General features: G+C 46.8%; 1 protein-coding gene across 2 annotated transcripts in view; it reads left to right on the top strand.

The window, feature by feature from the left end:
• The first annotated feature begins 3,245 nt into the window (after positions 1-3,245).
• The window catches only part of PPP3CC (protein phosphatase 3 catalytic subunit gamma), a 67,494-nt gene continuing 48,569 nt past the window's right edge, over positions 3,246-22,170 (top strand). The window contains exon 1 of one of the 2 annotated variants that reach the window (XM_066593456.1): positions 3,246-3,701. In XM_066593456.1, coding sequence (XP_066449553.1) covers positions 3,647-3,701 — 55 coding nt within the window. In that variant the 5' untranslated portion in view covers positions 3,246-3,646. Of the gene's footprint in view, positions 3,702-21,661; positions 21,755-22,170 lie in introns of those variants that run through there. The other variant, XM_066593458.1, reaches the window with a different exon arrangement.

The raw sequence follows: 22,170 nt of genomic DNA, 5'->3' as shown, positions 1-22,170 counted from the left end.
GTTTCCTCTTGAACCGTACAGATGGTCGGGTTCGCATCTGCCATAAAAGCAGGAAGCCGTATCACATGGGTGCAGCATTGGGATGTAATAGGCCAGTGGTGACGGTGTCATGTTCTCTAAAACTGTTTCTTGGCATGGCCCAAAACCGTTGGTCATCATACCGCAATCCTTGAATGGTGAACACTACAGGGATCTGAGCAGACAAAATATAGATGTAGTTCCTAAGATGTAAGTGCTTCTTTTTCAACATAAAAAGGAAATTTGTTTACACCTCCCATCCATATATATGTATGTGAATCTGGCGTTGGGTTCCACCTAGTTAAAGGAAGGGATTTTGCCTAGACACACTTTTGTTGTAGAGGGTCGACTTCTGAGGTGCAGCCGTTGGTATCCCCTTTTTCTGGGGGGAGGATGAGCCCACGAGCACCAGGTGAGTCCCCTCTACTTTATTAATATATTGAAAATTATATACAGGGACCTGGTAGCTGACCGTCTGCACCCGGCTCTGTCAACAGGACAGCGCTCTGTGTCATCGCGTTTTGGTCGCTAGGCACTGGTTGGAGGAACATGACCATAAATTCTCCACACTGCCTCAGCTCCCAAACTCACCGGACTGTAACCCCATTGAATATGTTTTGGATATGCTGGAAAGGGCTGTGGGTTCTGCTCGCTCATGTGCACCTACTGACAGAGCACCTGCAGTGGACTTGGGTTGAGTTGAGTATTAAGGATGTTGGTCGCCTTGTTGAATCTGTTCCTTGACGTTTGAAAGCCGTGGACCATCCCGTTATTGAGGAGGTGTCCCTAATGCCGTCATGGGTCAGTGTATACCGCCTCAACGCAAAAAAGCGAGATGTGAACTAAGCCTTATTTGTACATTTTGGAGTCCTAGAAATGCTTTGCATCCTTTTTACAGGAAAACCATTTTCAGCCTGATATGAGCAGCCAGGCCGGGGAATTCTCCAAGGGTGCACCTGTTTCGAATTTGGAGAGGAGCATATTTGAGTGTCTATTCTTCATTTTTGGGCTGTGTATCTGGCAGTCTGTGCCAGGAGCTGGGCAGGAGGACAGCGGTAAATCAGTCAGGGCAACACTGGGTCTTCAAGTGTCAAATTCAACTTATGACTAGAAATTAAATATTGCGCCAGAGCGGGCAGATATCCATAACGGGGGAGATTCATTCTGGACAAAGATTGGTAGGAGAAAACTCGATAAGACGGAACCTAAATTTAGCAATCACTTCTTGCTGTAGAAGGCTGCATTCACACAGGTGAGCGCAATATCGAGCCGAGACACTTGGCCTGCCAGCGTGCGGTTTTTATTCAAAAACCCCTCACATCGCTTCTGTGAAACTGCGATCCTCGCGCACGTGTTTCCCGTGGAGTTCAATGAGAAACCTTGCATTACCCTCGCATGCCCATCACCCGGCATGTGAGTGCCATGCAATATCTTTTAAGGTCCCATTGAAAACAATGGGCTAGGCGCTCCACGTGCTGTGTTTTGTTTTTCGCAGCAGCGCTCATGTGGGTAAATCCATTAAAAGAATGTACTTCATATCAAGTTGTATGCATCTCACAACGCGTGATTTGCATCGGGCATGGTTCAACATCAGGCATGGTTTTGTTTATTCTTGCAACAGAACATATTAGAATTACCGGGTACTAGTCCGTGCTTCTCAGGCCCAATGGGCACGGGCGGATCTGAGCTGCCGAATACAGAGAAGCATGAGCGTCCGCACATGAATTAAAGCGTGCGGATTTGTTTTGCAGACCCTTTGGTCCGGAAAACAAATCGCAGCATGCTCCAGTTCAGTGCGGCTCCCGCACGAATCCCGCCGTCCAATCCGCGGTCCGTCCGCAATTAAATTGTGGAACGGGCTGCGGATTTCGCAGGAAAGTAGGAGTTTGAAAAAAAAAAAAATCCACTGCACACATCCGCCTTGAAGAAAATAGGAGATCCGGATGGGTAAGCAGGTTCCTCGGCCGCGGGCAGAGTCGGATTGCGCTGCGGACTCCCGCATTTGGACATGAGGCCTTATCTGTGTGAGAAATACACGTCATACGATGTGCAGTTACGCCTGTGAGGGCCCTTTCAGGCGGGACGGAATTCAGCACTGCTTAAAAACCATGCGTCTTTACTTCAAAGCCGCAAGATTAAATGCCGCGGCGCAAAAGCTTTCTGTTATAAAATTAACAACATCTTTCAAAATTGTTGTTGCGGATTTATCTGCAGAATAAAACACAAGAACTTCCTCAGGACGTTCCACAGACCGCAGTGCGCAGTTACAAAACGCGGCGCGATCCGCACTGATTGACAAAATCCGCTTGTGTCCTGCGGATAATTCTGTTCTGCCTGAAACGCCCCTTAGGCCGAATGCGCACGGCATGCAGGGATTCCATGTGGGAAATCCCGCACAGAATTCGCCGGTGACCCTGAATACCAGCATTTTTCTTCTTTCTGATGTAAAGCGGATGTGCCGGCCACCGCATATGTGCAGTATAGATTCCCCTGCGCTGTCGCTAGGCGATGACGTGGGTTTCGGGACCTTTTCGAAATGCCGGCTTCCATTGACTTCAGTGGAAGCCGTCCGTGCAGAAAACACCCCCAACTGAAGCATGCTGCAAATTTTTTTTTCCCTTTCCAAGCGGAAATCGCAGTTAAGTAAAAAAATCATTGGTTTCGAAGGTCCCCATAGAAATCAATGGGATGTGCGCTAATGCGCGCGATATGCAAGGATATGTGTGAAACACTGCGCAATTCCGCTGGAAAAAGAGCACATCTGAAACTCATTAGCCTAATTAGCCATTTCAATTGGTGCTGCTTTGTTTGCCTTGCGCAAATGAACATGCCTTGTGGGTGCAAAAAGTACAGCAAAATACACTGATGTTTGTGTTAAAAAGCACTGTTTATTCGCCAAAACGCTACGTTCATGCGTGCAAATATGCATACAATCGTGTAAAGTGAGTCTTAGGTAAATAAAACGAGCACAGGCCTAGATTGGAGCAGTTGCCCCTAGCAACCAATCAGATTCCAGTTTCTATTTTCCCAGCACAAGTCGCCTAATCAAAGAAGCGATCTGATTGGTTGCGCTAGACAACCGCTCAGCCGCAGGCGGCTCATTTCTCTGTGCGGCGCTTTATTTCAGACGCCTCCTGTCACGTGACACGCCTCTCATCACCACGTGCCTTCTGGGAAATGTAGTTTCCAGGCGTGTGACGAGTGAGGGGGCGTGTTCTGCGGGCGCGGTCCCGACACCGGCAGGTGGGCGGGGGGTACGCGCCCGAGCTAGAGAGAGAGGGAGAGACTGTCAGAAGCAGAGACAGCTGGTGGGAGAGACAGCAGGAGAGAGAGAGCGCGGTGTGATAGACTATTATATCTGGGAGAGACAGGCGGGCGGACGGGAGAATTAGCAGAGAGGCAGTCAGATGACATAGAGAGACGGGGCAGATTATCAGCTGAGAAGAGACAGGCCCGGGTGACAGCAATGTGAGAAGAGTGACAGGGGCCTGCATACAGAGACAGCCGGACAGCTCATCCTCAGCTCAGGAGGTCAGGTTTTGGGGTGAGGCCAGGCAATGGCGAGCAAGTGACAGCGAGCTACCGGCGAGAGTGACAACTGCCCGGCCGCCATCGAAGACATCCCACCATGTCAGCACCACGGGCTCCGAACAAGCTGTCCAGCACCGAGCGTCCTGTCCGAGGTACCTGACTGACCGCTGCATGCCATCTCCTCCGACCCCTAGGGGGGCAATCGACCTTGTAACCTCTTAAATTGACCAAGATGACCGCCCATTAGCGCCCAGGGACAAGACGGTCTTTACCGACCGCCATTGGTCTTGTCTTACTAAACCCATTTCCTAATACCTTGATAGATAATTCTGAGTTAATAGCTGGGGGTCTCCTTTTCAGGACCCTCAACTATTAGCTGGGGTGGCTGCAAAGACCATCTCTTGATCTAGACAACCCCGCCTATTCATGCAAAGACCCCTGATTTGACTGAGAACGGTGTAATGCCTCATTTCCCCAGTTGGGGCGCTGTAGGGAAATTGAACACCGTCTGATGGGTCCTCCCACAGATGGCCCTGATCGGGGGAGGTCCACCTTGCGATCGGGGGAGGTCCACCTTGCGATCGGGGGAGGTCCACCTTGCGATCGGGGGAGGTCCATGTGAACAAAAATGCATTGACCATTGAGTGAAGATTTTTGCCCCCCGAAAAGAACAATTGTAGCGAATTTTGCTACAATTGGAACAACTTCAAAGATCCGTCCATGTAGGCTGGACATTTGCATCATTTTCTTCAACCAGATGCTCATCTGAATGGGAGTCTATGCTTAGCTTCACCCCTACTTGACCATAACAGGTGGCCGTTGACTTCTCTTGACCATCATGAACCTCTTCTTTAGCCCTTCATGACCCCTGATGACGCCAACATTTCTACTTCCCATGACTTGACCTGTTGTAACCACCATAATTTTTTTCCACTGTTTGATGACTTTAAGGGGTTGTGCCAAGTTGTAAAGTTATCCCCCCTATCCTGTAGATATGGGATGATGTTGTGATCGCTGAGACTCCCACTGATCCCAAGAATGGAGGTCTGATTGATTCCCGAGTGAATGGGAGTGGAGGAGGTCATGCCGGAGATTGCTGAAGCACTTGAACTTGGTAATCTCCCATGCTCCATTCACTTGGGGACTGACCGGACCCCTGTTCTCGGGATAAGTGCGGGTCCCAGTGATCGGACCCCTACGATCATAAACTTACCCCCTATTCTGTGGAAGCTTACCCCCTATTCTGTGGTTGGGGGATAAGATTATAACTTGACACAACCCCTTTATAGGGGTCGTTCCAATAAAGCAACCTATTTCCTATCTACAGGATGAGCAATAATTCTCTGATCAGCGGGGGTCTTACTGCTGCTGATCATGAGAACGTAGCGGTGGTCACACTCAGCCACTGTTACTTCATTCCTCTCTAGGGGACTGTCGTATATGTTGGCTATCTCCAACTGTCCCATAGAGATGAATGGAGGGGTAATGCAACATGCGTGACCACCGCTACACCCAGGAACACTCAGGGTCCTCGTGGTCAGTAGAGTCCCAGAGTTCAGACCCTTATCACTAACTTTTGCTCTGACTAGTCACAACTACTTGTAACAGTATCTTTTCTTCTTCAGCCAACGATTGAACAACAGTTTGTTCGCTGATTGTTCATTTCATGCAGGTGTAAAATCATCGTTTGCTCGTCCGTTAATTGTTCGGTTTAATCCCTTAAGGACCAAGCACGCAAATATACAATGCTTGGTCATGGGCTTTAATCCCGGTCGATAGTAGAAGTATGGTGGAGGATTAACGTTTCTGCTCCTGCAATCAAGCAGGTCCAGGTTGGGTCCTCCGCTGTCAGACACAGCCAAGGACTCGGAGGAGAAGGGAGAAGCGGTTTTTAACCGCTTCTACTTTCCCCTTTGCAGGCTACATAGCGCTCAATGAGACTCAACTGATGGGAATGGCCTCAAGTTAGTAGCTAGGAAAGGCCATGGGTGAGTAGTTGGGACCAAACATGAACTGAATCACCAACACGTTATAAGACCAAGCTGTGAACTACTAGGAACGCCTATGGAGGATTAGTTGGGCCAATTAATGAGATAGACCTACCGTAGTAGAAGGGAACAGATCATCAATAGTTGACCTGCAGAGGTCCACCACTCAGGATCTCTGTCGATTTGGGTTTTAGATACTCCCCTATGGGCCGGCAGTCATTGTGGATAGCCAATAGCATTGTTCATATTGCAGCTGCTCAGTTTTGGTACGAAACCAAGCTGCTGCGTTGTTGACAACGCTACCTGCTTCCAGCACTGTCCATGTTGACGGCTGGTCCGGGAATCAGCTGATCTGTGGGGATCCTGAGTAGTGGACCTACACACATCAACTATTGATGATCTATCGTAAGTAAAGGTCGTCAATAGCAAAAGTCCAGGAGAACCCCTTTAATACGTGTTGTAGACTATTAAGAATGGCCATAGGTGAGTAACTAAAACCTGATCAACGGGGATCCTGATTGGTGGACCTCCGCAGGTCAACTCTTGATGACCTGTTGCCTTCTCTTGAGTCTTTCTCATTGATGGCCCTAACTAGTCCCCCATAGGTGTTCCTAGTAGTTTACAGCTTGGTCTTACTAATCTGTTTGGTCGTTACTACTCACTAATTACAGTTTGGCCTTTTCTAGCCACTAACTCAAGGCCGTTCCCCTCAGTTGAATCTAGCCTATATTTGGTCTTAATTACTATGTCTGTGTCATGGTCAGTAATGGTTAATCCTTGCTATCTCTTTCATGATGTGGTCATTCTAGTGTCTAACCCAGGGCTTTTCTCATCCATTAACTCAACTGCATGGACAGTTTTTAAAGGGATGTGCCGATCTCATTACTAGGATATGCCTTAAAGGTGGTTGTACCAAAATTGACTTTTATCACCTGTCCATAAAATAGGTGACACAAGTTTGATCACGGCTAAGACCTAAAACGGATCCAGAGAACACGGGTCTCCTGTCCACTTTTCTTCTCAACACCCATATAGCCATCGTGAGGAAGAGCGTGAACGGAGTGTCGGTCGAGTATCCGCGCGCCGTTTCATTCATCTTCAGTGGGGCAGATGGAGATATCCGAGCGATTGCACTATTTTCGTTGGCCCCGTTGAAATGAATAGAGCGGCACCTCGTATGTGCAACCATCACTCCATTCACTCTCACGTCGCTGCACATGGGTGCAGAGAGCGCACAGTAACAAGAAAAGGAGGACATGGGACCCTTGTTCTCGGGACCAGTGGGGGTCTCAGTGGTAAGACCCAGACTGATCATACATTTAACACCTATACTATGGATAGGCGCCATGATGCCAGGAGTTCGGAGCGTTGACGGTGCGGCCTCCCGCCTTCAGCACAGACGGCTGCAGCGCTGGATCGCCGGGGCTGAGGTTGGACAAGTACCGTTTTTTAAAATTGTTTTAACCTGTTTGACACTAGCTTCAAAAAAGTTTCTTGTAACCGGACAACTTCTGTAATGCTGCAACTTCAGATCCCTAAATAACGCTGCTGTTAGTCCATGTATTGGACTTGTACCGTCCTTCTGTCATCTGTGTGTTACTGTCACAGCGGTATCTTTTACAGTAAGTAGAACATAAAAGCCTGGCAAAGAGGTGGGTTTTAGGTGGAAACCTATGTAATATCACATGTATCACTCCCGGTGCTATATATTACCTGTACTACTTGTCTATTCTGCCTCCACCGTCCACTTTATGAGCAATGTCCTCTATTCAGCCTATGCACACAAGTACTAGCGCGTTTCATGCCTCCGGCTATACCGATATATGGTCGCCAGACGGCCTTTCTGACCCCATGTATTATCTAGGTAATTATTTCTCATTTTAATACAAGTCAAGCGATCGCCGCCAGAAAAGAGTGAAATCGTAGTCGAGGACACGTTGGCTTTGGTTCCCCCAGAGTTTAGCACATTTGTTGTGCACTCACATAGAAGTCAGTGGATCTAGTTGGCAAACTAAAAGCAGTTAGTGTTTTTTTTGGAGAATCCACTGAAATCAATGGGAAAAAAATGGAAATGTTTAATTCCCTTTTTAATTCACGTTTTCTGCTCCAAAAACAGAACAAAGAGATGGGAAACCCTAAGGTAGATGTGAGCAAGTCCTACATAAGGGTCAGGTAAAGGGGCTCTCTGGGGTTATATCAACCTGGCTGAAAGAGTTGCTCCATTGTGTTAAAGGGGTTCTCTGGGCATTTACTATTAATCCCCTATCCTCAGGATAGGTGATCAATAGTTGATTGCCAGGCACCCTGGCGACGCAGTGGCCGGACATCATCATCGGGATCGGAGGAGGAAATATCAGAGACAGCTTCACTCCCATTGAAATCAATGGAATCTGGAGCCTCCGATTGCAATTCCAATACCGTAGTTGGATGTGGAAGTGTAATAGCAGGCAGCAGTCCCATTGATTTCATTGGCAGTGAAGTCCTCTGTGAAGTTTCCATCTCTGACCCCGATGAGGACAGCTGGCCATGTGATCAGACAGCGAAGCAGGATGTCTGCATCGGTGGTCAATGTAATTAGCTTCACTCCCATTGGAATCAACAAGAGCGAAGCCATCTATTACATTTCCGGCTCTGACCACCGATGTGGACATCTGGACCTGCAGCACTGATAGCGGGCCATGCGATCAGTCAGCGGGGCACCATGTCCTGATCGGTGGTCAGAGCCGGAAGTGTAACCGATGACTTCACTCCCATTGAAATCAACAAGACTGAAGCCATCTTATACGGATGTCTGGACCTGCTGCACTGACAGTGGGCCAGTAGATCAGCTGATCGGTGGGCATCTTAAGTGGCAGACACCAGCCAATCAGCTATTGATGACTATCCTGAGGATACTTACCAAGTTTCATCCAGACCATTTCCCACTACGGTGCAGATTTGGATGACTCCATAGCAGTAAGTACGTCATCCATATATCTGCACGTTCCTGCGATTGGCGACAATGGCAGCCATATTGTAATTTCCCCCCAAAACGGATATAACTAAGAAAATGTTGACCGTAATAAGTCACTATGACATTGGGAGTGTTTTCAGGTTCTGTTCTCCCATGTCCGCTCTGTTCCCAGGGGGGTCAGCCAAGGACTATAATATAGAGGGCTGTTCCACGAGCCCCGCTACCCTCTCTGGTTTGCGTCGGGCTACAATTTGCCGGTGCCTACACTTTCCTGACAGGTCTGCCTCATTAGCGGCAAAAGATATGATCACATCTCGCTTCATTTTCCTTTGGAAGCGTTCCAGCCAGACAGAAACCCGTGAGTACCTTCAGAATTGTTATTTTTTTTCTTCTTCTTTCGGATGAAAGTCTGCGCACGCCTTGTCAGATATGACCTAGTTTTTCTATAAATTGCATGCATTTCTAATGCATTTCTTCGGAGGTGACGCACAGGTAGGCTACGTTCTATATAAGATCCCGGCTCTCCGCAGGGTAATCTAGCAGTTCTGTGTCCCTGATCAGGGATCTCCCTCCCCCTCCTGACTCACTAATAGGATTTCCTACCCTCCTCCTCCTCCCCAACGCACACACCGGCTTTGCTTTGGAGGTGTGTGGCGCGGCTTTAAAGTGTCTCTTGTCCCTAATGTAATCCTCCACCTGGTGGGACAGATGCAGCATGGGGACAGGTAACAGCCAGCCATCCGGTGGTGACAGGGCCAACACAGGGGAAAAGGCTGGGGAGGAGGGGGACAGGATCCTCATTACTCCTCCTCCTCCTCCTGTGGCCCCAGAAGGAGAGCGTCGGAGAGATGGAAGGAGAGCATCCGGTATGGGGTCATTTTGGGGTGTAGTAGTAGGGGCAGCAAGCTCCCTCCCCTGTCGAATGGCTGCTTCTTCTAGTATTTGGCAGTGGAGCACTACACCCATCATCCCACCGCATAGACTTGATCGCCTGCTTCGCTACTCCCGGGATTGAGGTCATTCGTATTCCGGGTTATATTAGTAATGGCTTTATATTTTAGCACGCATGACAAGATTTGCAGGTGACGGTCAGCGCCGTCACACATAAGCCTGCCACATTGCCTCCCGCTTATTACAATGATTTATTGCATAGGCAGGGCAGAAGTCAGCAGTTTATTGTTCTGCCATGATATTACCGCCGCGTATCTGTTTTATAGCCGCCATAAAACATGCCGTATAAATGTGTAATCTCATACAGTACAATGCAGCTTTCCAGTTAAAAGGGGGCGCAGCATTAGAGAAACAGTGCCACACCTTCCTGCAGGTTCCGTGCGGTATTGCGAATCACATCTGTTTGACGTGAATGGGCCAGAGCTGTAATTCCGTACATATCCTGTGCACATATGTGGCGCTGTTTTTGAAAGGAAGCAGCCATGTTCTTCTAATCCTCAGTGCTTTTCCTATAGCATTGTAGTAAAATAACCTTCCGGGTGAATCGTATTACTTTATGTCTTCCCTTCTACCTGATCTGTCTGTTCTGTAGTGTTCAAATATGGCCGCCTCACTGCTCAATATACATTGGGGTTCGGTAGTCAGTGAGGGCATGCTGCTTTCTGATTGGCCAGTGCTGCTCATGTGAGCAGCACCGGCCTATCGGAGCGGTGCCTTCTGTCGTAAATGGTTTTAGACAGGACGACTGTCATTGGGCCGTCCCAATGACTACCACCCTTGTGCTTTTGTTTTGTGAATGGAGGCGGCGACCACTGGAAATCTCTTGTGACCGCCTGCCTCCGTTCACTGCAAGCAAGCAGTCGTTCAAAGATAAATGTCCGCCTGTTTCTACTGAAAGAAGTCATTGATCTGAAACAGAGCGACTACTGAGTAACGTCCCACTCGGGTACCGTGTTTTGTGGGCGACAGTCGCCCATAATCGCTCGTTTTAGTGATTATTCGGTGACTGCCGGCCCACGTACCCTTGGACTGCTGATGCACCCGGATCGCTCGGTGTACATCAAGTAGTTTTAGAATCGCTGCCGCCATCTTGGAAGACCACAGAGGGCTTAGGAACACGCAGAGGCAAAGGACAGAACCAAGTGATGCACCTCCCCTCCTTCTCTGTTCCCTGGACCTTAAACCGGCTGTAAACCCCACATAATTATCGCTGAAATGGATGATTCAGGGATTTTTGTTTGCAAACGTCCATTAATTGGCCACATTTTTTCATCCAAAAAGTCTATTGAAAAACCTAATCACTCATGGTGTTTTTCGCAGGCCGGCACCGCACTCTTATGAAAGATGGCTAAAGGAAAATCATAGCAACCAATAAGAGTGCATCTTTCATTTGCTATACTGCTGAGGTAATATGAAAGCTGCGCTGTGATTGGTTGCTATGGGTAACAGTCACGGCTCGGCTCTCATTCCTCATACTGATGTGGTAACATGTAAGCTGCGCTGTGATTGGTTGTTATGGGTAACAGTCACAGCTCGGCTCTCATTCCTCACAGCTCTGAGGTAACATGTAAGCTGTGCTGTGATTGGTTGCTATGGGTAACAGTCACCGCTCGGCTCTCATAGTGCTGGGGTAACATGAAAGCTGCACTGTGATTGGTTGCTATGGGTAACAGTCACAGCTCGGCTCTCATTCCTCACAGCTCTGAGGTAACATGTAAGCTGTGCTGTGATTGGTTGCTATGGGTAACAGTCACCGCTCGGCTCTCATAGTGCTGGGGTAACATGAAAGCTGCACTGTGATTGGTTGCTATGGGTAACAGTCACCGCTCGGCTCTCATTCCTCATAGCTCTGAGGTAACATGAAAGCTGCGCTGTGATTGGTTGCTATGGGTAACAAAGACAGATTTTCTTTTGGACCGTTTTCATAAGGTGCCGGCCTCATTTCAATTTTAAGTTACAAATGACCGTTTTGGGGCCGGTTGGGTATATGAATGTGCTTGCAAGGCTGACTTATTTTGACAGCCTTTCTCTATGTATGGATCTATAAGCAATGTGCCATCTTGTGCTTATGGTCGGCTTTAGATACATGGGGTCAGCTTGGAGTAATGTGGGTGAGGAGCATCTGCGTATACGATATATTAGGGTATGGATGCACATGGCCATTCCCCATCTCTCTACTAGATTCCTATTTTAGGGCCCCTTTTGGACCAGGTTTAGGGCCATTACATTTGAGAATACTTATTCTGTAGAGCATTAATTAAGTATCCATGTACTTAGCTGCCCAATGCTGCACATTGGGCCTAGATGGGTTTATAGAAACTTTTTGTTTCATATGAGCCTTAGAAGCCTTGGGCACGATGATCTGGCACGGATATCTGTCCAGACGTTTGTTGGTCAGTGGGCCGTGTAAAGCCCCCCATACACTTTCAGCAATTGTCGGATGCACGATTGTTCAACCAATAGCTTTTACCCCCGACCCTCCATATACACATTTTGTAACTGAGTGCTGTCCAACACACCCATATTGTGTCAGCAGTCGTTGCACGGGCAGCTAATCTGCCCATGTAAAAGCAACCTTAGGAGGATCCTTCAGCAAAGTAGACCCCTTTAATTCAAGGTATTGGGTTTAATGGTGCCCATTAATGGGGAAAAGCTTTATGCCCTATTAGATCATAAGGTCATTGTCACAATGAAGGCAATATGTGCTGCCCTCATCCTCTGGTATTAACTGCTGTATCGGAGGTTTTAGCTGCCGTGCCCACGGTGATCATCTGACCGCCAGCAGGTTGTCATTTAAAGAAGGGGTTGTCCAGATAGATCAACCCATGTAAATTTGGGGTGTCTAGTTATGTATGCCTCTTAAGTTATTCCTGTCAGCCAATCAGCAGGGCCCATGTGACACTGAGAATAACAATGGTAGCAATTTATTACTTGCTCTTATTTTTGGAACTATCCGGTAAGTCTCACAGAGTGAAGAAGCTGTTACATAAGCTAATGGCAGTTGATGATGCCTCATTCTTGCCCTTCCGATTTGCTCAATGGGAATGTTTATCAGGAGCAATGGTGCCCACTGTAGTAAATTAGCTTTACTATGGAAACTCCCCTTCCTACAGGCTCATTTAGACGCAACGATTATCGCTCAAAATTCGCTCAAAAGACAGCTTTTGAGCGATAATTGCTGTGTGTAAATGTTCATCCATCATGCAGATTTCGTTAAGCCGTCGCTCATTGTGAAAGACAACGATGAGCCTTATCAGGGATTCACAGCGGGATACAGCTAATACTATTGCTTCAGCTGTATCCCATCCCTTATAACAGGCTCGGTATGAAGAACGGAGCGGTCCAGCTCTGTTCTCCATACCTGGCACGGAGCGCCCGGCTGTATAACAGCCGTGCGCTCCATGCAAAAAAACCCATCTGGATGCAGAAGTCAAGTGGGGACACCCCGCTTGTCTTCCGCAGCCTCCACTGGCAGCGCAAGGTGATCGCTCATCTTGAGCTGTAAATGACACGATGATTGCTCAAAAGTCGCTTGAGCGATATCTTTTTAGCTATTATCGTTGTGTCTAAATCAGCCTTAATACAGCAGCCCTGCACATTATCTATGTAGTGATCCCCTCCTTTATGACATGCCCCAGTAGGGTATATGGATAAGGTGTAACCTATGAAGGCAACTCCTTAAATTGGACTATCCAAGTGACAGGATCAGTTTTACACGAGTCCCAAGGGATGAAGATTGTGGATCTGTAGCGCCATTCTCATCATTTTGTATTCCTGTCATCTATTTAATGTTCTTCATTAAGTAAATCATGCTGTAGAGAAAGAAGTCCCAATTCTTGGCCCTATGTAACGAGCGCAAGCAACATGCACATCGATCGACTTTCATTTAATTTTCTTTCATACGGGCCGAGAATCAGCTTATGGGGATGAGTAATTGTAGTTCCAATCGATGGTCCTCATAAGCTGGCTGTATATCTCCCTGTTCACACAGTAAGATGTGTAGATGACAAGCTAACATTTTTATGCTGGCTGCAAGTCGCCAATCAGTTGACAAGTGTTTCTTGACTGATCTTTGACAATTTTTGCACGACCTGATTGTCAGGCAAATCAACGTTTGGAGGAACATTCATGCCCGGTAAATTGGGCCGTGTAAAAGAGCCTTAACCCCCTTCCAATTGTTACATACAGTCATATGAAGAATGAAGTACACCCTCTTTGAATTCAATGGTTTTAAGTATCAAGACTTAATAAAATCTGGTCCTAAGAAGGTCTAAAACTTAGGTAAATACAACCTCAGATGAACAGCAACATATGACACATTACACCATCTAATTATTTAACAAAAACTAGGGCAAAATGCAGAAGCGGTGTGTTAAAAATTAAATAACCCCTATGGAAGCAGTAAGGGTGTAAGAGGGTAAGTAATAGCCAGGTGCTGCTATTCAAATGCCCTTGCCTAACTGATCATTAGCAAGTGTAACCAGCTCTATAAAAGCACAGGTTTTGGCAGTTTGCTGGTCTGGAGCATTCGGGCATTTGTTAAAACAATACCAAGGAGAAAAGACAGCAGCAATGATCATAGAGAGGCAATTGTTGCCACCCATCAATCATTGTTTTATTGCTTGTGAAGGAGGTGGCCAGAACTACTTTTATGGTGGCACCATCTATTTTACTTTGCAGGTTTGTGCTGGTGATGACTGTTGCATTGTCCTTGTTTAATATCCATGCAAATCTATATACATAGTGTTCATTCTAGTCCACCGAGGAAAGCTGTATACAGTACATCTCCTATTGCAGATACGTCATGTTCTCCTACCACCTCCATGAGTCTATCGGATATACACCAGTCAATCATAGCATTCAAATCATTGACAGGTGAAGTGTCAGCGGGTAGGATATATTAGGTATCAAGTGTTCAGTCAGTTGTTGAAGTTGATATAATCAGAAAAAATGGGCAAGTGTAAGGATCTGAGCGTATTTTCATGGGCCAAATTGCGATGAGTAAATGACTGGGTCGGAGCTTCTCTAAAACTGCAGGGCTTGTGGGCTGCTTCCAGTAGGTAGTGGAAGTGGGAAGGGACATTTTATTTGTAAAGCATCAACTTATTCCGCAGCCCCCACCAAGCTGGGCACTCATTTTACCGTCCTCGGAAGGATGGAAGGCTGAGTCAACCTTGAGCCGGCTACCTGAACCAAGCGGGTATTAAACTCGCAACCTTCAGGTTGTGAGCGAGAGCTTAAGACTGCATTCTGCTGCCTTAACACTGGTGAGTGCCTACCACAAAAGTAGTCCAAGGAAGGACAACTAATGAACTGGCGACAGGGTCATGGATTCCTTAGTTTCAGTGAAACATGTGGGAAGCGAAGGCCCGGTCTAGTCCGATCTCACGCAAGAACCATTCTAGTACAAATCATTGAAAAAGCTCCTGATGGCAATGATAGATAGGTGTCAGGTCACACAGGACATCGCAGTTCGCTGTATGTGGGACTGTGTAGCCGTAGATCCATCGGAAAGCCTATGCTGACCACTGTCTACCACCGAAAGCAACTACAATGGACATGGGAGCATCAGAACTGGACCATGGAGCAATGGAAGAAGGTGGCCATGTTTTCTTTTACATCATATGTACAGCTGGGTCCGTCACCGGGAAGAGATGGCACCAAGATGCACTATGGAAAGAAGGCAAGTTGGCAGAGGCAACGTGATGCACCAGGCAATGTTCTGCTGGGTATTAATGGCAGCCGTATTCCCCAATGGCAGTGCCCTTTTCAGCCGGGTAATGCCCTCTGCCAAAAAGGGCAAAATTAGCTCAGGAAGGGCTTGAGGAATAGATCAAGGTGAGACTTGTCCTCCAAATTCCCCAGACCTCAATCCGATCTTGTGCTGGAAGAGCAAGTCCGACCCACGGACCCCGAGGTTCACAGGACCTAAAGGATCTGCTGCTAACGTCTTAGAGCCAGCCCCCCCCTGGAGGTCTTGTGGAGTCCACGCCTCGATGGGTTAGAGCTGTTTTGGCGGTACAAGCATTCTCTGACATTGCTTGGTAGATGCATTGCTGGAATTAAATCTGAGCGTGTACTTGGCGCGATCCAGAGACCTCCAAGGGTTTCCAGCAGTGACCTGTCTTAGGACGCACCTGGTACAGGTGTGGGGTTATGTTCAATGTCTTGGCATTAGACACTTCCCTTGGCAGAGACACTGCTGCCTGCGAGTAGATCTGGAGCTGGTAAGATTATAGCACCTTTAGCTGCTGGGCCTGCAGTCTTCTGGCTGCGCAGGAGAGACGTGCCCTAATTATCTGGATCACTTGGGTGCAGCGGAGGGAGGGGGCTGCTGTATCGTATCACTGTACATCTCAACTATGGACACTATATCTGTGTGTATATTTATCAACATCTGTCCACACAAGCCGCTAGCTTATAACCTTGAGGAACAGGTGCGGAGTTCTCTGACCTCGGGGCAGCAGATCTGTATGCTCCGCTACTTCTTATACTTTGCCTGTATATACCAGCAAGCTCAGTGTATTACAAAAACACTTTCACTTGACTATGGGTGTGAGATCAAAGTCTGCGATTTTGTACGGCTTTTAGCTGAAACTGCCAAAATCAATGAAATGCATTCCTTTAAGGACCCATAAACGCCATTATACAGATTAGACAACGTTCGCACTGAATCCGCTGTATGACAGATACCACGGTTCGCTGCCGGACTCCTAATGGGACTCGGCATTGTAAAACAAAATTAGATATCTTAAAGGGCTTGCCTGGGACTTGACTATTCATGACCTATCCTCAGGGTCAGCTGTTTGCCGGGCCCCCTGTCATTGCAGACAAGGCTGGAAGTAGACAGCTCTGTGTATAATACAGTGGTCTAGGTTGATATTGCAAGTGCAGCTTCCATTGAATTCCATACCTGCATTACCAACCTGGGCCATGCACTGCGGACAGAGCTATATGCTTCTAGCTCTGTTTCCAAATGATAACAGGCCCGGCAAATAGCTGATCAGCAGGGATCCCAAGTGCTGGATCTTTACCAATCGACCGCGGATGATCTATCCTCAGGATCGCTAATCAATACTAATCCCAGAAAACCTCTTTAAAGTCTATGCCGACCATCAAGAATGAAGTCATTTTGCAAAAGGCTCTTTTTTTGTGTGTGTGTATGCAGCTCCTATGCAAACCTATGCATCTCCATGGTGACAGACCACAAACAAACCTTGTATAGTTTGATTCTGCAGTCACACTTTCTTCCATCAGCCTCCTACTTCTTGGTAACTTACAGAATGTATGTTAGCAGAAAGTTGGGAACATTAAATAAAGTATGACTGTAGGATCAGACTACACGGAGATTCTTTGTTGTCTGTTACCATGGAGACACATAGGATTGTATAGGAACAGAAACAAAATGATAGGAAATTCTGAAATAAGACATACCGTATTGCAAAATTACTTCAACCTCAGCGGATCGCAGCAGCTTGGGAGCTGCGATGGAACCACATTGGCTTGCATTAGGTGTTGATGGTGCAGGCTCTACTCGCTGCACAGCCCTAATCTGCATAGAAAGTTACTTTGATACAACGATCTTTGTCTGCACAGTGCGACTGAAGTCGCTATGTAGTCCTTAATTAAAAGGCACGACCACCTTTGCAACCTTTTCTTTTCTGTTGTGCCAATGCACCTAAAATGAGAAATAGTCCTTTTGCAATCGGTCTTAATTCCGAATTTCCTATCATTTTGTCTCAGTGTTCTGTCTCTGCCTGTGCGAACCTGTGTGTGTCCATGGTAACACATTAAAACAAACCTTATGTAGTCTGATCCTGCAGTCCTATTTTCTTCCATCGGTCCTCTAATGCAAAGAATTAGGAGGCTGGTGGAAGACGGTAAGACTGCAGAATCAGGCTATACAAGGATTGGTGGTAGTCTGTGACCACAGAGTCCATAGGTTGGCATAGGAGCTATATACACAAATTCTGAAATCTAGATACGTTTTGCGCTAAAACTAACTCTTCATCAGTCATATAGGAGATCGAAAAGGCTGCTATGAGTCCGGCTGCTGTCGGCTATTTACAGCGCTGAGCTGCAGAATTGTAGAGGCGGTGCTGGAGTAGGATGCAGGCGGTAACTGAAAATCCGTGAAAATAAGTAGAAAGTACAAAAAATGTTAAACTTTTTAAAACTTTTTATTTAGACTAAAGTTAGATCTGTAAAATGGTAGACCGGACGATAACCGCTCCGTGTAAAGCACTTCAGTCAGTTGTGTATGTCAAGGCACAACGCGTGTGAGAGCTTGTAGTAGAGAGGAGTCTGGCTACCAATCAGATCCCTTATTGCAGAAGGAAAGTACACGCTGGCAGTAGTGACCTTATGAGGTTGTCCTAACACGTTCTCCGAGGTTGGCGGTGGCCTGTAATAATAAATGTTGTCTTAGAATTACCATATTTGCCAGGCGTTACCATATTTCCCTTCTACTAGCACTATGGTGCAATGACCTGAAAAAAAAACGTAAAAAATTCTCACCCGATCCCCTGCCGTTCCAGGTCCCTCGCTGCTCTCTACTTCCTGCTGTGACACAATAGCATCCTGAAAACAGGGCATGTAACCACTGCAGATGATCACCGGCCGAAGAATGACTGTGATAGTCTGCAGGGGTTACATGTCATCGCTATAGCAGAGCACATCATGGAACGGGAGCGGCGGAGGAGGGTGAAGGCAGTACGACGATTTTTATGTTGTTCCAACACAATGAGCAACATTGCAGACGTTTTCATGCTCAACGTTCCTTTTGGGAAGTGAATGGCGCCTTTACGAGTGTCACGTGACCCCTCGGAGATCTGATAGATCCCTGAGGGTTTACAGTGGGCATATTTTGTGGCCCTAATCTAGAGATGCTCAAAGAAGTAAGCCATTGGCTGTTCAGTGATGGTAGGGCGTCTCTAAATGGTGTAGCGTAAAGGCGCATGTAAATATTCCCTTCTAGCGTTGGGCACGTCCCGAATTGTATTGTGGCATCATTTTAATACGTGGCTTAAAACTTTCCACCAGTGTGCTTGGCTACAGTATATATACACTGGTTGGCCACTTTTTAGAGACCCCCATCGTGTGGCGTGTTGAATTTCCTTTGGCCTTCAGATGCGCAGCACTTCATCGTGGCATAGATTCCACTGGGCGTTGAGGTTGTTCTGCGGGGATATTGGCCCACGCGGACAGGAAGCTTCTTGTAGTTCTTACAGATTAAATGACATGTCCTGACCAGCTGACAGGAAGGGGTCATCGATTCATGCTGCTCGTGCCAAATTCTGACCTCCCACGCAATAGTTATCTGCTGTTATAGCCCATCCCTGCTAAGGAACCATGAGCTCTGTGTTCGGACAAATTAGTTGGAGTACCAGTGTCTAATTTGCCTCAATGCCTGTGCATCAGAATGATTTTTGAGATCCTCCTCTGACCCCTTTAATGGACAAGCGTTTTACGGTCACAGCCCTAATTTCTATACAGGGGAGCGCCAATCGTGAAGGGGGTCTGGGTTTCTATTGGTGGTTTCACACCTATGCTTGTTGGATACACTTTCCTGCTCCGTTCGGAACCGAACCGCGCCGAACGGACCCCGTTGACTATAATAGGCGGTTCGGCTTCCGCCCAGCTGCCCGTTTTTTTGCTGGATGATAAAAGCGCTGTATGCAGCACTTTCTCTTCCAGTATTTTGTGCAGCAGATGTGAAGCCGGCCTAATAAAGTGGCCATTCAGTGTGAGTTATACTAAGGGAAATTGAATCTAGTTTGCCCAGTGCTGGCATTAGACGGATGTGTAGTGCCACCATTATGCGCCGCGCTGTGTACACGCCTCAGCTGTTTTGCAATGAAAGGGTTACGCTGCAAGTTCTGGTGTTTATCTGGGATGTACATCTCTATCCCACACACATACACTGTGCAGAGCGGGCAGCCATGTCTTGTGGGGGCTGATTCTCTCCCTGCCATGTAATTAGCACTCTGCTCCTCACACACTGACAGCCCCTTGGCATTGCCACAGAAACTGCACAGACAGACCCTATATTTGGGAATACTGTGTTCCTCAGCAGCAGCAGGCACCTTGTGTATGTGCAACTCTGTCGGAGTTATATGTGCAACTCTCACACTATGGAGCGCTGATTCCTTCTCCCTTTCTCTACTTCTCCCTTCATTAGTACATTACAAGGATTATTCTGAGAATACTAAATGGCCTAATATTAATAATCTAGTCCTATTAATACTAATAACGAGGATATTAATTGGCAGTCTAAGTCTATAGGATGCATTCTTTAGTGTGTAGGTAGTTGCAAAAAAAGTGAACCCTTTGGAATCCCCTGGATTTCTGCATTGATTACCAATACAGTGTGGTCCGATAGTTATCAAAGCCACAATTGTAGACAAAAACAATCTAACTAATGAGACGTGAAGGATACAACTGTTTGCATATTTTATTGAGCACTGAGTAATCCTCCATAATAAACGGAGAAAAAGTAAGCGATCCCTTGAATTTAGGAACCTTTAGATCTGCGATTAGCAGCAATCGGCTCCGCAAAACATTCTCTGTAGCTACAAATTAGATTTGCACAACACTAAGGAAGAATTTTGGACCATTCCTGAGTATAAATGTGTTTTCAGGTAATCAGTATTTCTGGGATGCCTTGCGTACACAGCCACAGCATCTCCATAGGTTTAAGATAAGGATTCTGACTTGGCCATTACAAAACACAAATCTTCTCTTTGAACCTTTGTTTTTTGTTGATTTACTTGTGTGCATTGGGTGACTGTGTTGTTGCATCACCCAGCGTCTCCTCAGCTTGAGGTTACAGATGGCGTCCCTTACCGTCTCCTATAAAATATTCTGATCCACCTTCAGCATTCCTTGTTTCCTCTGGATCTGGACACCTTGTGATCATTGAGATAGCAAAGCAGGCCCAAACCATGATGCCCCCTCCACCAGGCTTCACAGTTGGGATGATGTTTTGGTTGTACAGTGTTCTTTTTGTTATAAACCTAACATTGCGCATTTGTGCTAGAACGTTCTACCTTTGTCTCATCTACCTACATGGACAGAGGTTTGAAGTCTGTAGTCTTCTATAGGTCTTTTGCTGTTCCTGTTGGTTTTTTTCAACCTTTTTTAGTGTTGCTCATTGCATTCTTGAAGTGATCTCATTAGAGTGTCCACTCCTTGGAAGCGTAGAACAGTCCTGAATTTTCTCCATTTATAGATGATCCTTTTAACCATGGACGGATGTACACAAAGGTCTCTAGCAAATGCTATTGTAGCCATTTCCAGCTTTATGCGTCTTTGTTACATGTCTTTTGAGGACTTCTGAAAGCTGTTTGTATTGAGACATGGTACACACTTGCCAATCTTTTTTTAGAACAGATTTGTCGGTAACCAAGCTTTGTGTGGTGTCATTTAATGAGGGAAGCACTTGTGAAACCCACATTTCTAATATCATCCCCTCAACAGGACCCCTTTTTGCTAATTAGCCCTTGGAGAAGTCCTTAAAACAGAGGTGTGTGTACACACACACACACACACACACACACATAAAATATATATATATATATATATAGTGATCCCTCATCTATCGCGGACTGCCAAACAATCACAAAAGTGAACAAACAGACCGATGCTACGATCAGTGAGCCAATCAGCGCCCGATACAGAACACATTCCATCAGCCAATAATGTGCCATGTACAATCTCACGTTGACAAGCGCTAGTGGCGTATTGTATTTCCTGTGTGTACCGCTAAATTCCATGATATAGCGAAAAACTCATCGAAAACAGAATTATATATGGTCTATCTAAAATCCGCGATGCATTGAACCCGCAGTCATTGAACTGTGATATAGCGAGGGCTCGCTGTATAGAGTGAGGTCTGTTCTCCGCTCTGTAGATCAGTGTATAGTACGCAGTCTCCATATATATAATATATAGGACTGTACGCTAATCTTTATATCCATGTATAGGACAATGGTCCCCAGGGTCCCTAAGTGCGACAGGCTTTTGTCCCGCTTTTTGAACATCTGTCCTGCTTTTGTTTCGCTTTCGGGACATCTGGTCACTATGAAAGTGATCACCAGCTGGGGTGCCGCGGCTTCCTGGCTGGTAATCACTCAGTGGCACTTACGGGTGCACAAACTGATGGCAGTCTGTGCACCCGAATTCATCCTCCCCTGACCTCTCCTCCTTGGTTCCACAGGAGGAGAGGTGAAGGGAGGAGGAATCCGGACGCACACCCTTCTGCCCGCAGCAACACTGAGCAGAGGAGCAGCGGCACTTTGAAGACAAGAAGGAGGTAAGTATATTGGTCTTAGGGGTCGCTATTACTGCTGGGGCTACTGTGGAGGTAACTAGAACTACTGGGGGTGATATGGGGGATACTATTAGTAATAATGTCCCCTATATCGGCCCCAGTAGTAATAGTATTACTACTGAGGCCACTGAGGAGATCACTATTACTACTGGGGCCAATATAAGGGACACCGTGGGAATCACTGTTACTACTGGGGCCGATAGAAGGGACACTATTACTGAGGCCACTCTGCACGTGGCAGCATACCTCAAGCTGACTTGGGGTATGTTTACAAATGGCGGAAATGTTGCGGCATGTCCACAGCGGAAATTTGCTCTGAAAATTAGGCAGCATTTCCGCATTCAAAAAACATGCAGATTTTGACTGGAGAGAAGACTCGTATCTGCAGCTGATTTTAT

The sequence above is a fragment of the Eleutherodactylus coqui genome, chromosome 2 (assembly GCF_035609145.1).
Source record: "Eleutherodactylus coqui strain aEleCoq1 chromosome 2, aEleCoq1.hap1, whole genome shotgun sequence".
Classification (NCBI taxonomy): Eukaryota; Metazoa; Chordata; class Amphibia; order Anura; family Eleutherodactylidae; genus Eleutherodactylus; species Eleutherodactylus coqui.
This window is presented reverse-complemented; position numbering and strand designations above follow the sequence as displayed.